A 15,258-nucleotide genomic window follows, 5' to 3' on the forward strand; every position below is an offset into this window, starting at 1 on the left:
CACACGCACATGCACACACGCAGACCCGCACATGGACACACATAGACAGACTCACAACACAGAGATGCATGCATACAGAACGTGCACACAGGTTTACAACGCACACACAGGCGGCACACATGTTGCACGGCATACAAAGCCTTGCACGCACACAAGCTCACAGCGCTACACAGATGTGCACACAAGGACGCAAGCGTACACTCACACAGACATACATGTACAGGACACACACATAGAAACCACACACACACTTTCAGATATACACTCTCTTACACACACACACACCGCAGAGGCACGCTCTCATTTGGACACACAGAAAGCTATAACGTTACATGTGCATCGGATCAACACACCCACACTCAACTGATCTGGAAAGGAGAGAGAGAGAGAGAGAGTGAGAGAAGACTAACCTCGGAGGGAGGGGGACAAGACTTTACAAGGATTACACATTGCGAGATGAACACGATGCATGTTTACATCGGGGGTGGCAGGGAGGAAGGGGGTTAACACTGTGCCACATGCCAGTTGAGAGCGGGCCAGAGGCGGCGTTCCCACAGTGCCTTCCGCCTCGTTTTCCATTTCCGCAGGTGCCCAACCGCACACGGCAGATTCCAGGAGCGGCAAGCGGATCGGGAGGCCCGGAATGGTTTATTTGGCGCCGGGCTGCTTGGGGAGGAACAGATGTCTCTGGGACACGCCGGAGAGGGTGGGGTGGGGCCGGGTGCCCATCGATCTCCACCTCACGCCTCCGGTCGGTGCCCCCTCCCACCCTCACGTTCATCTGGGGTTGTTAAAATGTGTGCGCTTTGTGGGATCTTGCTGTGCATGGTTGGCACCTTGTCGCAACTCCGGTTTGCGACGCTGACCAGACTTAATTGGCTGTGGAAGAGCTTCGGGGAGTGCTGAGTGTCTCAAGTGCTGCGGCCACATTTTAAAAAAAAACATTTTATTAAGGCATTTATGGTTTTATAACAACAAAAGATACAACTACAAATGTACATAAAAGTTCAGTACGTAACACACTCATCCATCTCCCACTGTTGCTGCCTAAGCTAGACAAAAATAGCCTAACTCCCTCTAACCCCCCTTACTCCCTAACCCCTGCCCCCTTATTGAATGTGCTGACAGTTTAGTTTTCCCCGAAGAAGTCGATAAATGGCTGCCACCTCCGAACGAACACCAACACTGATCCTCTCAGAGCGAACTTAATTTTCTCAAGCCTGAGAAACCCAGCCAAGTCACTAACCCATGTCCCTGATTTTGTGGGCTTCCAGTCCCTCCATGCTAATAAATAATCCGACACTCCAAAGATCGCCACCTCTGGACTTGGCGCCACCCTCGTTTTTAGTACCGTGGACAAGACATCTGTAAAACCCTGCACACCTCACACACCTGTCCTCTATCGGAAAACACCTGCTCATCCGGGCCACTATCATGTGTGCCCGGTGAACCACCTTGAATTGTATCAGGCTGAGGACATGTTGACTTTACTCAGAGCGTCCTCCCACAGACCCATCCATCCTCCCCGGTCCAAACCAGTGATTAGCACAAATTGGAGCCCACACCGACGCACCCTCTGTCATGATATTCAAACACACACATCATGATGGACACACTAACAGGCAAATCAGAGTACACAACACCACAACCAATCACAGACAAGAACACCAACCACATAAAAAGCACGAGCACGACACCTGGAGGTCAGTAGGTCTGGGGAGAAGGAAGCATGAAAGAGCTGTTGAAACACCACAAGCAGGGAGCCCCCCACGTGCAGAGTGCAAAGACCAAGTTGTAAATAGCAAGTTTAAATAAACAAGTGTTGTACCATATGCAACTGTGTTGGCTCTTCTGTGTGTTAGAACACCCAACACCACATGGTACAGGAGTGGATCGATACCTGCCTACCAACCTGCCATTCTGGACATGGACCACACCGGCAAACCGCAGCCGATGCAAGTCACGGGGAACCTAGGCACCAACTGGAAGCTCTACAGGCAGCGATTTGACCTGTACATCCGTGCCACCGAAAAACAGAATGTCTCGGATGATTCGAAGATTGCAATGCTCCTCTTCTACGCAGGCCCCCACCCAAATGATGTCTTTAATTCACTGGTGTTCGAGGAAGGCGAAAACCAGGCCAAATATGACACGGTCATCCTCAAAATGGACCAGCACTTTCAAACTGAAGTAAACGAAACTTTCGAAAGATACATCTTTCAGCAACGCCTGCAAGGTAAGGAGGAGCTTTTTCAACCCTTTTTGACGCACCTCCGGATTCTGGCGCAGTCCTGCGGTTACGGCACCACCACAGAGTCCATGATCAGGGACCAGATTGTTTTTGGCGTTGCCTCCAGTGGCCTACGCCAGCAGCTTCTTAAAATAAAGAGCCTCACCTTAGCGTCTGCTGTGGAAGCCTGTGTCCTCCATGAAAATGCGACCTGCCGTTTTGCCCGATTTCAGGCGTCCGAGTTGGCACGGAGGGGGTCCCCAGCCGTCGAATCGGCAAGCCAGGCCGCCCACGACGTTGAACGCATCCAGGCCGTCGATTTCTTCCCGCCCCACGGCCCGGACGACAGCGGCCGCTTCCCGCGCTTTTCGCGGTCTCCCGCGCAGGTGCGCGCCAAGAATAACGGCCACAACGAGGGACGCACTGCGCAGGCGCGCCCACCGCAAGATCGCACTGCGCATGCGCAGTGGCGCAACGAACGCCGTGACGTCATGACGTGCAGCAAGTGTGGAGGTCTACACTTAAAAGGGCAATGTCCTGCAAAATACCAACAGTGCAACAGATGTGCCATGATAGGCCACTACGCAGCCCGCTGTCGTGCGGCTCAACCCATGGATCCGGCGCATCCTCGACAACCTCGCACACGAGTCAGGACCGTCCAGCCCACGCATCAAGACTTCCAGTTAAGTGATGCAGATGACCAGGATGACTTCAGAGTTGCCGTCATTGATGTCAACAAGGTCAATGCCATCAATCCAGACGATGAGTGGTGTGCCACCCTGACGGTCAACCGATCGCGCGTCGCCTTCCGTCTGGACACCGGCGCATCCGCCAACCTGATTGCTTACTCTGCAGTCCAGGCCATGAAGGTCAAACCACTCATCACACCATCCCGGCTTAAGATGGTTGACTATAACGGGAACGTTATCCCGTCCGTAGGATCTTGCCAGCTACAGGTGACTCACAAGAGGTACACGGCCACACTCCCCTTCGAAGTTGTGGGCTCATCAAAGGACTCGTTACTGGGCGCACAAGCGTGTAAGGTCCTTCACCTGGTACAGCGCATCATGTCTCTCTCTCCAGATGAGATATCCGACTTCCCGGATGCTGAGTTCCACGCGAATCTCCATTCCCTCCTCGCTCACAACCAGGAGGTTTTTGAAGGCATGGGGACATTGCCACACACGTACAAGATTCGACTCAGACCGGACGCCATCCCTGTCGTTCACGCACCTCGCAGGGTTCCTGCGCCTCTCAAAGACCGCCTCAAGGCACAACTGCAGATTCTTCAGGACCAAGGGGTCCTATCCAAGGTCACGGAGCCCACGCCATGGGTCAGCTCCATGGTCTGTGTAAAGAAGCCCTCTGGCGAGCTCCGTATATGTATAGATCCAAAAGATCTGAACAACAACATCATGCGGGAACACTATCCCATCCCAAAACGAGAAGACCTCACCAGCGAGATGGCGCGAGCCAACATATTCACTAAATTGGATGCGTCCAAAGGATTCTGGCAGATCCAACTGGACCCGGCCAGCCGAAGACTATGCACATTCAACACCCCTTTTGGCAGATTCTGCTACAACCGGATGCCATTCGGCATCATTTCGGCATCTGAAGTATTCCACCGCATTATGGAGCAGATGATGGAAGGCATCGAAGGGGTACGTGTATATGTGGACGATATCATCATTTGGTCCACCACTCCGCAGGAACACATGCATCGTCTTCGACGTGTCTTCACCCGCATACGGCAAAATGGCCTGCGTCTCAACCGTGCGAAGTGTGCTTTCGGCCAGACGGAGCTGAAATTCCTCGGGGACCACATCTCAAGGTCCGGGGTCCGTCCCGATGCAGACAAGGTTAGCGCCATCACAGCCATGCCACGACCGGCTGACAAGAAGGCTGTCTTAAGATTCCTGGGCATGGTCAACTTCCTTGGGAAGTTCATTCCCAACCTGGCTTCTCATACAACAAACATGCGCCATCTCGTAAAAAAATCGACGGAATTCAACTGGCACCAGTCGCATCAGCAGGAATGGGAGGAGCTCAAGCACAAACTGGTCACGGCACCAGTGCTGGCCTTCTTTGACGCGACTCGCCCTACAAAGATCTCAACAGACGCCAGCCAATCTGGTATTGGAGCGGTACTCCTGCAAAAAGACAGCACGTCATCATGGGCCCCGGTTGCGTATGCCTCACGAGCCATGACCCCTACCGAACAGCGCTACGCGCAAATCGAAAAAGAATGCCTGGGCTTGTTAACTGGACTGGACAAGTTCCACGACTATGTGTATGGCCTGCCACGATTCACGGTCGAAACTGACCACCGCCCCCTGGTCAACATCATTAACAAAGACCTGAACGACATGACTCCTCGCCTCCAGCGCATCTTACTCAAACTCAGGAGGTACGATTTTGAACTGATCTACACTCCGGGGAAGGAACTCATAGTGGCGGACACTCTTTCCCGAGCAGTGAGCACACCACCAGATGCGGAGGGGTTCGTGCGTCAAATTGAGGCACACGTGACTCTGACAGCAGCAAATATGCCAGCTGATGATCCTTGTCTGGCCCACATACGCGCAGAGACGGCGACTGACCCTCTGCTGCAGCGAGTGATGCGCCACATGACGGAAGGGTGGCTAAAAGGGCAGTGCCCCCAGTTTTACAATGTGCGAGATGATCTCACCAATATAGACGGGGTCCTTATGAAATCGCATAGGATCGTCATTCCACACAGTGTGCGCCAGATGATTCTTCGTCAACTACACGAAGGCCACTTGGGTGTCGAAAAATGCAGACGAAGGGCCCGGGCGGCGGTATATTGGCCGGGTATTAATGAAGACATAGCCAACATGGTGCTCAACTGCACAACCTGTCAGAGGTTTCAGCCGGCGCAACCTCCGGAAACACTTCTACCACACGAGATGGTGACGTCCCCCTGGGCGAAGGTGGGTGTTGACCTATTTCACGCGCTCGGCAGAGATTACATTGTTATTATAGACTACTTCTCAAACTACCCGGAAGTCATGCCTCTCCATGATCTGACGTCGTCCGCAGTCATTGGGGCCTGCAAGGAAACGTTTGCTCGCCATGGCATTCCAAGGACTGTCATGTCAGACAATGGACCTTGTTTTGCCAGCCGTGAATGGTCGTCCTTTGCCGCAGCATATGGTTTCACTCATGTGACATCCAGCCCTCTGCATCCACAATCGAACGGGAAGGCTGAAAAGGGTGTCCACATCGCAAAGCGGCTCCTGTGCAAGGCGGCTGATGCCGGATCGGACTTTAACCTTGCCTTGCTGGCCTATCGATCGGCCCCGTTATCCACGGGCCTCTCGCCAGCGCAGCTACTAATGGGTCGCTCCCTCAGGACGACGGTACCTTCCGTCCTGGCACCGACAACAGACCATGAGGCGGTTCTTCGGGACATGCAACTGCAGCGTGATCGCCAGAAAGGTCGGTACGACACACGAGCGACGGACCTGCCCCCCCTGTCCTCCGGAGACAAAGTACGCGTCCATCAACCGTATGGTGGCTGGTCAGCACCGGCCGAAGTCCTCCGACAAGTGGCTCCCCGCTCGTTCCTGGTTCGCATGCCGGATGGTTCCGTGCGTCGCCGCAATCGGCGCGCCCTTCGCCGACTTCCACGTTCACAGCCACACAACACGCCAGATCCTCAACAGGCTTCCGAGGATGACTTTGTGGAGCTGCCGCACATCACGCCCTTTCCATCGCCACCCATGGCCATGCCTGCACAGCAGCCGGTGGTTCTTGATCCACCCTTAAGGCGGTCAACCCGAATTCGTCGCAAACCCATTAGAATGGACTTATAATACAGTTCATATGTTTAATAAGTTGGACAATTTTACATGATAACCTGTTGTTGTTTATCGTTCCAGATGTCGTCTGACTGGACAACTGTTCAAAATTTTTTTTCTTCTTCTCTCGTTCGCATTTCTGTTATGTTATGGTACAACTGGATTCATGTGACGCACTCGACATCGCCCCATGTACATAGTTCCGTCATAGACACATGCTGCACACGACACACACACACTCTTAGATGCACTCACGTCACGATCATATTTATTACCACGTAGGCACATATCTTTGTAAAAAGGGGGGATGTCATGATATTCAAACACACACATCATGATGGACACACTAACAGGCAAATCAGAGTACACAACACCACAACCAATCACAGACAAGAACACCAACCACATAAAAAGCACGAGCACGACACCTGGAGGTCAGTAGGTCTGGGGAGAAGGAAGCATGAAAGAGCTGTTGAAACACCACAAGCAGGGAGCCCCCCACGTGCAGAGTGCAAAGACCAAGTTGTAAATAGCAAGTTTAAATAAACAAGTGTTGTACCATATGCAACTGTGTTGGCTCTTCTGTGTGTTAGAACACCCAACACCACACCCTCCACTCCCATATGCCTCCTGCGGCCACCTTTTTGCCCCCTCACCCTCCCTGCTGAGCAGTGAGATCACTTACTGTCGACGGCAGGCGCGACGGACTGGGTTGGCGATGGCGCTCCTGGTTGAGTTCCCGTCAGCGGAAGCACTCGGAAGGAATAGCCCTGCTCCTCCTGGAGCTGGGTGACGGTGACGGCACGTTCTGCCATGCCAGCCTCGTGGAGGGTGGCCCAGGAGGAGGAGCGGGCCCGCTGCGTGCTGACCTGCGATTGCACGAGGAACGAGGTGACCACGTCAGAGCCGCGCACCTCCCAGGCGATGGAGGCTGCCGTCCTGTTGAGGCGTTGCACGGTCACACCCATGACCAGGGGAGCTGTGGGAGTCGGGAAAGAGGAAAGGGTCGATCGTCAGATCACGGTACAATTCCTGCTCACCACTCCATTACTTTCCTCATCCTCCAATTATTTTCCCTCATCCATCGAACCCTCACCCCCTCCCTGTCTAACAATCAGTTCCCCTCCCTCCACACACCTCCATCACCCTCCACCTCCGGTCTCCATACCCCTTGGTTAGACCACACTGGGAGCACTGTGCACAGTTCCTGTCTCCATACCCCTTGGTTAGACCCACACTGGGAGCACTGTGCACAGTTCCTGTCTCCATACCCCTTGGTTAGACCCACACTGGGAGCACTGTGCACAGCTATGTCTCAGTATCCCTTGGTTAGACCACACTGGGAGCACTGTGCACAGTTCTGGTCTCCATATCGCTTGGTTAGACCACACTTGGAGCCCTGTGCACAGTTCCTGTCTCCATACCCCTTGGTTAGACCACACTGGGAGCACTGTGCACAGCTATGTCTCAGTATCCCTTAGTTAGACCACACTGGGAGCACTGTGCACAGTTCTGGTCTCCATAACCCTCGGTTAGACCACACATGGAGCCCTGTGCACAGTTCCTGTCTCCATACCCCTTGGTTAGACCACACTGGGAGCACTGTGCACAGTTCCCATCTCCATACCCCTTGGTTAGACCACACTTGGAGCCCTGTGCACAGTGCCTGTCTCCATATTCCTTGGTTTAACCACACTGGGAGCACTGTGCACAGTTCCTGTCTCCATATCCCTTGGTTAGACCACACTTGGAGCCCTGTGCACAGTTCCCGTCTCCATACCCCTTGGTTAGACCACACTTGGAGCCCTGTGCACAGTTCCCGTGTCCGTATCCCTTGGTCAGACCACACTTGGAGTGCTGTGCACAGTTCTGGTCTACATACCCCTTGGTTGGACCACACTTGGAACACTGTGCACATTTTCAGTCTGTATATCCCTTGGTTAGACCACACTTGAAGCAGGGTGTACAGTTCTGGACTCCATATCCCTTGGTTAGACCACTCTTGGAGTGCTGTGCACAGTGCTGGTCTCCATCGAACAATGATATTGGAACTATGCTATAATGATCGGGAAAGAGTGAACAGGCCGGGGGTCTTTCCTCTAGAAAAATGAAGTGACTTAATCGAGGTATCTAAAATTCGGAAAGGGCTTTCGATAGTGTCGATGGAGAGAAGATGTTTTAAATTGTGTCAGAGAGAGACCACAACTTGGGGCCATCAATATGCAACAGTCACTAATTAATCTAATGCGGAATTCAGGAGAAACGTCTTCATCCAGAGAGTGGGAGAATGTGGGACTCGCTCCGAGGGGAGTGGGAGAACGTGGGACTCGCTCCAAGGGGAGTGGGAGAATGTGGGACTCGCTCCAAGGGGAGTGGGAGAATGTGGGACTCGCTCCGAGGGGAGTGGGGAGAATAATAATAATCTTTATTCTTGTCATAAGTAGGCTTACATTAACACTGCAATGAAGTTACAGTGAAAATCCCCTCGTCGCCACATTCTGGCACCTGTTTGGGTACACAGAGGGAGAATTCAGAATGTCTAAATGACCTCACAGCACGTCTTTCGGGGTTTGTGGGAGGAAACCGGAGAACCCGGAGGAAACCCCCGCAGACATGGGGAGAATGTGCAGACTCCGCACAGGCAGTGACCCAAGCCAGGAATTGAACCCAGTGCTAACCACTGTGCTACCGTGCTCCACACAGGGAGTGGTTGAGATGAATAGTGTTGATTAATTTTTAATCTTTTTGAAAAATATTTTCTTAAGGCATTTGTATTACAAATTTTAACAAAATAATCAACCACACACCAGAGCAACAACAAAACCCAGCAAACATGGCTTACATAAACAACTCCCCAAACCCAATTCCCCACCACCCAACTCCCCATACCTCCCCTTTTTAGCCACCCCCCATCCCCCACTTTGCTGACAGTTTCATTTTTCGCAAAGAAGTCGATAAACAGCTGCCATCTCCGTGCAAACCCTCGCATCGATCGTCTCAGGGCGAACTAGATCTTCTCAAGCCTGAGAAACCCAGACACGTCACTAACCCACACCTCCGACTTTGGGGTCTCCGAGTCCCTCCATGTCAGTAAAATCCGTCTCCAGGCTACCAAGGAGGCAAAGGCCAAGACATCGGCCTCTCGCCCCGTGGGCTCGCGAGTCTTCTGACACACCAAAAATCACCACCTTGGAATCACCCTTTTCTTCAGTACCTCCGACATGACGTCAGCAAACCGCTACCAAAATCCCCCAAGCTTCGGACATGCCCAAAACATATGGACATAATTCGCAGGCCCACCCGCACACCGCCCACACCTATCTTCCACCCCTTCAAAGAACCTGCTCATCCGGGCCACAGTCATGTGCGCCCTGTAGACCACCTTAAACTGTATCAGGCTGAGCCTGGCACATGACGAGGACGCATTGACTCCCCTCAGGGCCTCCTCCAATTACCCAGCCTCCAACTCCCCACCCAACGTTTCCTCCCACTTTCGCTTCACTTCTCCTATGAGGCTCTCTCCCAATCCACTCTTTGTATATTTCCGATACCTTCCCCTCCCCCACTCCCACTTTCAACACTACCTTATCCTGCAACTCCTAGAGCGGTCGGAGCTGGGAAAGTCGATACCTGCCTCTGCACAAAGTCTCTCACGGCAAGTAGTGAATCCATTCCACCGGGCAGCTCTAACTCCTCCTCCAACTCTACCAAACACGGAAAGCCTGCATCTATAAACAGCTCCCCAAACCATACAATCCCCACCCGCTGCCACTGCCAAAGTCCTCCATCCTGCCCTCCCGGAACAAACCGGCGGTTGCCACATAGCGGTGCCCACACCGCGCCCTCACCAGCCTCATGTGCTGCCACCACTACCGGGCTTGTGGAGTACCTGGCTGGCGAGAACGCCAACGGCGCCATTAGCAGTGCCCCTAAGCTCGTGCCCTTCCATGAGGCTGCCTCCATCTGCTCCACACCGGCCCCTCCCCCACGACCCATTTTCTGACCATTGCGATATTCGCTGCCCAAGTAGTAATTTATAAAGTTCGGGAGGGGGGGGGGGTTCCACGCCCCCCCCCCCCCCCCCCCCCCCCCCATACCCCGCTCCAGCAGCACCTTCTTCACCCGCGGGGTTTTACCCGCCCACACAAACCCTGAAATCACCGCATTCACTTTCCTGAAAAACGCCATGGGAATGAAGATTGGAAGGGTCTGGAATACGATCAAGAACCTCGGAGGACGGTCACCGTCACCGTCACCGTCACCGTCTGAACCCTCCCTGCCAGTGACAACGGGAGCACATCCCACCTTTTAAAGTCCCCCCTCATCTGCTCCACCAACCGAGCCAGATTTAATTTATGCAGCTGCTCCCACGCCCACGCCACCTGAATGCCCAAATGCCCCCCACCACCTTGAATGGCATTTCCCCCAATCTTTTCTCCTGCTCCCTCGCCTGGATCGGAAAGACCTCACTTTTACCCATATTCAATTTGTACTCCGAAAACCGGCCAAATTCCTCTAGGATCCCCACAATCCCCCCACCCCCCCCCCTCCCCCCAAGCGGGTTTGAAATGTACAGCAACAGATTGCCCGCGTAAAGCGAGACCCTGTTCTCCACCATCCCCCTCCTCGCAATATCCCTGCCAGCCCCTCGATGCTCTCAGCACCATCGCCAGTGGCTCTATAGCCAGGGCAAACAGCAGTGGGGAGAGTGGACCCCTGCCTCATCCCTGGTGCAGCCTGAAATAATCCGAGCTCACCCAGCATGTCCGCACACTCGCCACCGGTGCCTGGTCAAGCAACCGGACCCAGTTCACAAAACCCTTCCCAAACTCAAAACGCCCCAGGACCTGCCACAAATAGTCCAAACTTGGGAGATGCAAAAGGTGCAAAACATGTTTGGAAACTATGGTTTCTTCCAAGAGAAAGAACAAGCACTTTTTATGCTACGATGAAAGTGTACAAAACATAATGTGCTCAGTGGAACTATTTAGTACCAAAGGTTGCAGGCCTTCTCCGCGTCCATGGCAACCACCATCTCTACCTCTCATCCCTCGGGAACATCATTATCACATTTAGTAGCGCCCTGATATTAGCCGCCAGATGCCTCCCCTTCATGAACCCCGCCTGGTCCTCCCCTGTCATTTTGGCACACAGTCCTCAATCCTCGAGGCCAAGATCTTGGCCAATAACTTGGCATCCACATTTAACAGTGAGATCGGCCTATACCACCCACACTGCTCCAGATCCTTCTTCCGCTTCAAAATCAGTGAGATCGAGCTCTGCGACATCATACCTGTCCTGTCCTGGGGGTATTTGATGGGGACAGTGTAGAGGGAGCTTTAAAGAACAAAAAAAAGTACAGCAGGGGAACAGGCCCTTTGGCCCGTGCCGACCATGCTGCCTGACTAAACTAAAATCTTCTACACTTCCTGGGTCCGTATCCCTCTATTCCCATCCTATTCATGTATTTGTCAAGATGCCCCTGAAATGTCATTATCGTCCCTGCTTCCACCACCTCCTCCGGCAGCGAGTTCCAGGCATCCACTATCCTCTTTGTAAAAAACGTGCCTCGTACATCTCCTCTAAACCTTGTCCCTCTCACCTTAAACCTATGCCCCCTAGTAATTGACCCCTTTACCGTGGGAAAAAGCCTCTGACTATCCACTCTGTCTATTCCCCCCATAATTTTATAGACCTCTATCAGGTCGCCCTTCAACCTCCTTCGTTCCAGTGAGAAAAAACCGAGTTTATTCAACCTCTTCTCATAGCTAATGCCCTCCATACCAGGCAGCATCCTGGTAAATCTCTTCTGCACCCTCTCTAAAGCCTCCACATCCTTCTGGTGGTGTGGCGACCAGAATTGAACACTATACTCCAAGTGTGGCCTAACTAAGGTTCTATACAGCTGTAACATGACTTGCCAATTCTTATACTCAATGCCCCAGCCAATGAAGGCAAGCATGCCGTATGCCTTCTTGACTACCTTCTCCACCTGTGTTGCCACTTTCAGTGACGTGTGGACCTGTACACCTAGATCTCTCTGACTGTCATCAGGGGGAGCATCCCCCGCTCCATCGCCTTGTTAAATGCCCTCACCATCAAGGGCCCCAGAAACCCCGAGAACATTTTGTTACACTCCACTGGATATCCATCCGGACCCGGGGCCTTGCCCGGCTGCATCGCCTCCAGCCCCTCCACCACTTTTACCAGCCCAATGCGGACACTCAAACCCTCCACCAGTTCCTCATCCATCCTCGGGAACTCCAACCCCTCCAGAAACCACCTCATCCCCTCCACTTTGCCCTGGGATTCTGACTCATACAGCCTACCTTAATCCCGAAACACCCCATTCACCCACACCGGGACCAAAACCACGTTCCCCCCCATATCCTTCACTTTCCCGATCTCCCTCGCTGCCTCCTGCTTCCTCAACTGGCGTGCCAGCATCCTGCTCGCCTTCGCACCATATTCATAAACCTCCCCTCTCGCCCTCCTCAGCTGCCCCACCACCTTCCCCAGAGATAACATCCCCGCCAACAGCTTCCAATCTAAATAAAATTTGGGAGTACACCCTGTGCACATGCTCCCTCACTGCCCTCCGGCAGTCCCACGAACCTCAGATTTTGCCTGCGAGACCGATTCTCCAGGTCCTCCACTTTCTCCTGCAGCCACCTTTGATCCTGCATCAGCCCTCCGCTGCCATCGAGGCAAGCTGCTCCTCGTGCTCCCCCACCTTCTCCTCCACCCTCTGGATTGCCTGGCTACCGGCCTCCAGCCTCATCTCCATGCGGTCGATCCCCGCCTTTAATCGGGTCCACCACTCCAGCCAGGTCGTCCAAATTCTCCTTCCTCTGCTGGGTGAACTTCTCGATAAGAAAGCCCACCAACTGCTCCGTCGACCATAGAGAGGGTCGGGTTGGTCCCTGGCCCTCTGCCACCTTCACCTGTGTCGCAGGCACATCCCCAGCAATCTCCAACTGTTCCCTTTTTTTCCGGCCACTTCTGGTCCACAAATTCATCCACCGGTGGGACACTCTCTCCTACCACCCCTCCTGCACCTTTATTAATCAAAGGATCCACCCGTTAGCTGGGGATAAGGTCCGCAGCCATGAGCGGGTGCCTTCAAATGTGCAACCACACACCATGACAGCCACCGCGGATGTATTTCAGTGGGAAGCTGTATAAATACATGAGGGAGAGAGGAATAGAAGGAGATGGTGAGGGGAGTGAGATGGGGGGGGGGGGGGCAGGGGGGGGGAGTTGGAGAGAGGCTCGTGTGGATCAGGAACATCAGCATGTAGCAGATGGGCCAAATGGCCTGATCCAGTGCTGGGAAATCGGTGTCATTCTCCATTATGTATGTATGTACACAGCCCAAATCTCAGTTCCTACCTGTCAGAGTCAGACTGGGTCTGTTCTCGCCCAAAGGATTTCGACAGGAACAGCTATAATTCCCAGTGTCAGTCTCTAAGGAAAAATTCCGGATTTGTATTTCCGAGCTGTTGGGTGAGATTTTGAGTTTCTCGTTGCTCCTTAACACTTTCTCTCCTTTGAACCAATGAATAATGGAGGCCGGGTTCGACCGGACCTCACAGGTCAGGGTCACAGTGGCATCGCCCTGTGTCTCCCTAACAACGCGTCTCGACAGGATGACCAATGGCGCCACTGTGGAGAAAAGACAACACAAAGGACATCAATCCAAAGTTAATGGCAACCTCCCAACTTCGAGCGGAGGGTTAAGGGCAGAGTGAATTTAGGCGTTCTAAATTGTGACGGGGGTTTGGATAGAGTCAACAAGGCGTAAGGGTTTCCCAGTGATCCTCCAGCCCGTACAACCCTCCCCATCTCTGTAACCTACTCCAGCCCCTACAACCCTCCCTATCACAGTAACCTCCTCCAGCCCTATAACCCTCCCTATCTCTGTAACCTCCTCCAGCCCTATAACCCTCCCTACCTCTGTAACCTTCTCCAGCCCGTACAACCATCCCCATCTCTGTAACCTACTCCAGCCCCTACAACCCTCCCTATCTCTCTAACCTCCTCCAGCCCCTATAACCCTCCCTATCGCTGTAACTTCCACCAGACCATACAATCCTTCCTATCTCTGTAACCATTCTCCAGCTCCTACAATCCTCCCCATCTCTGTAACCTCCTCCAGCTCCTACAACCCTCTGAGAGCTCTGCGCTCCTCCAAATCCGCCTCTTGAGCATCCCCCGATTCCCATTGCTCCACTATTGCCGACTGTGCCTTCAGAGGTCTTGGGGGGGGGGGGGGGGGGGGGGGGGCGCTCCCGAGCTCTGGAATTCCTTCTCCAACCTCTCCTCTCTCTGTCTGTCTCTGTCCAAAAATCTGTCTAACAATAGGAAGAGGATAATAAGGGGGAAATCTGTGGGTGGAGCCAGAGGACATTGGTAGGGTGTTGAACAAATATTTCACATCTGTCTTCACCCAAGAGAATGAGGAGGTAGATTTGGAACTCGGGGCGAAAGACTGCGAGGTTCTTGAGCAAATTGACATGGGGGTGACAAGGTATTGGAGGTGTTGGTCGGTTTAAAAGGTGTGTGGATGAGGGTAGTGCAGTTGATGTAGTTTACATGGATTTCAGCAAAGCCTTTGACAAGGTCCCACATGGGAGACTTATAAAGGAGGCAAATGCACATGGGATACTGGGTAACTTGATAAGGTGGATTCAAAATTGGCTTAGCTGTAGGAGACAGAGGGTGATGACAGACGCCTGCTTTAGTGTCTGGAAGCCAGTGTCCAGTGGGGTACCACCGGGATCTGTACTGGGTCCCCTATTGTTTGTCATTTATATAAACGACATAGATGACTATGTGGGGGGTAGGATCAGTCTGCTTGCGGATGACACAAATATTGGCCAGGAGGTTAACGGTGAGGTTGAGTGCCTTGGATTACAGAAAGATATAGACAGGATGGTCAAATGGGCAGAAAAGTGACAGATGGAATTTAATCCTGAAAAGTGAGAGGTGATCCACTTTGGAAGGAGTAATATGATAAGGGGGTTTTCATTTAATGGCCTGACACTGGGAAGTTCCGAGGAACAAAGGGACCTTGGTGTGTTTGTCCATAGATCTCTAAAGGCAAAAGGGCAGGTTAATGGGGTGGTGAAAAAGGCACATGGGACACTTGCCATTATTAATTTAGGCATAGATTACAAAAGCAGGGAGGTCATGATGGAGCTG

General features: G+C 52.9%; 1 protein-coding gene across 1 annotated transcript in view; it reads right to left on the minus strand.

The window, feature by feature from the left end:
• LOC140386522 (V-set and immunoglobulin domain-containing protein 10-like) overlaps nt 1-15,258 on the minus strand; it is a 74,484-nt gene that overhangs the window by 20,180 nt on the left and 39,046 nt on the right. The window contains exons 6-7 of the mRNA XM_072468928.1: nt 13,447-13,719; nt 6,740-7,033 (exon numbers count right to left, since the gene is read on the minus strand). Coding sequence (XP_072325029.1) covers nt 6,740-7,033; nt 13,447-13,719 — 567 coding nt within the window. The remainder of the gene's footprint in view (nt 1-6,739; nt 7,034-13,446; nt 13,720-15,258) is intronic.

This window comes from Scyliorhinus torazame, chromosome 12, assembly GCF_047496885.1.
Source record: "Scyliorhinus torazame isolate Kashiwa2021f chromosome 12, sScyTor2.1, whole genome shotgun sequence".
In the NCBI taxonomy this organism is placed as follows: Eukaryota; Metazoa; Chordata; class Chondrichthyes; order Carcharhiniformes; family Scyliorhinidae; genus Scyliorhinus; species Scyliorhinus torazame.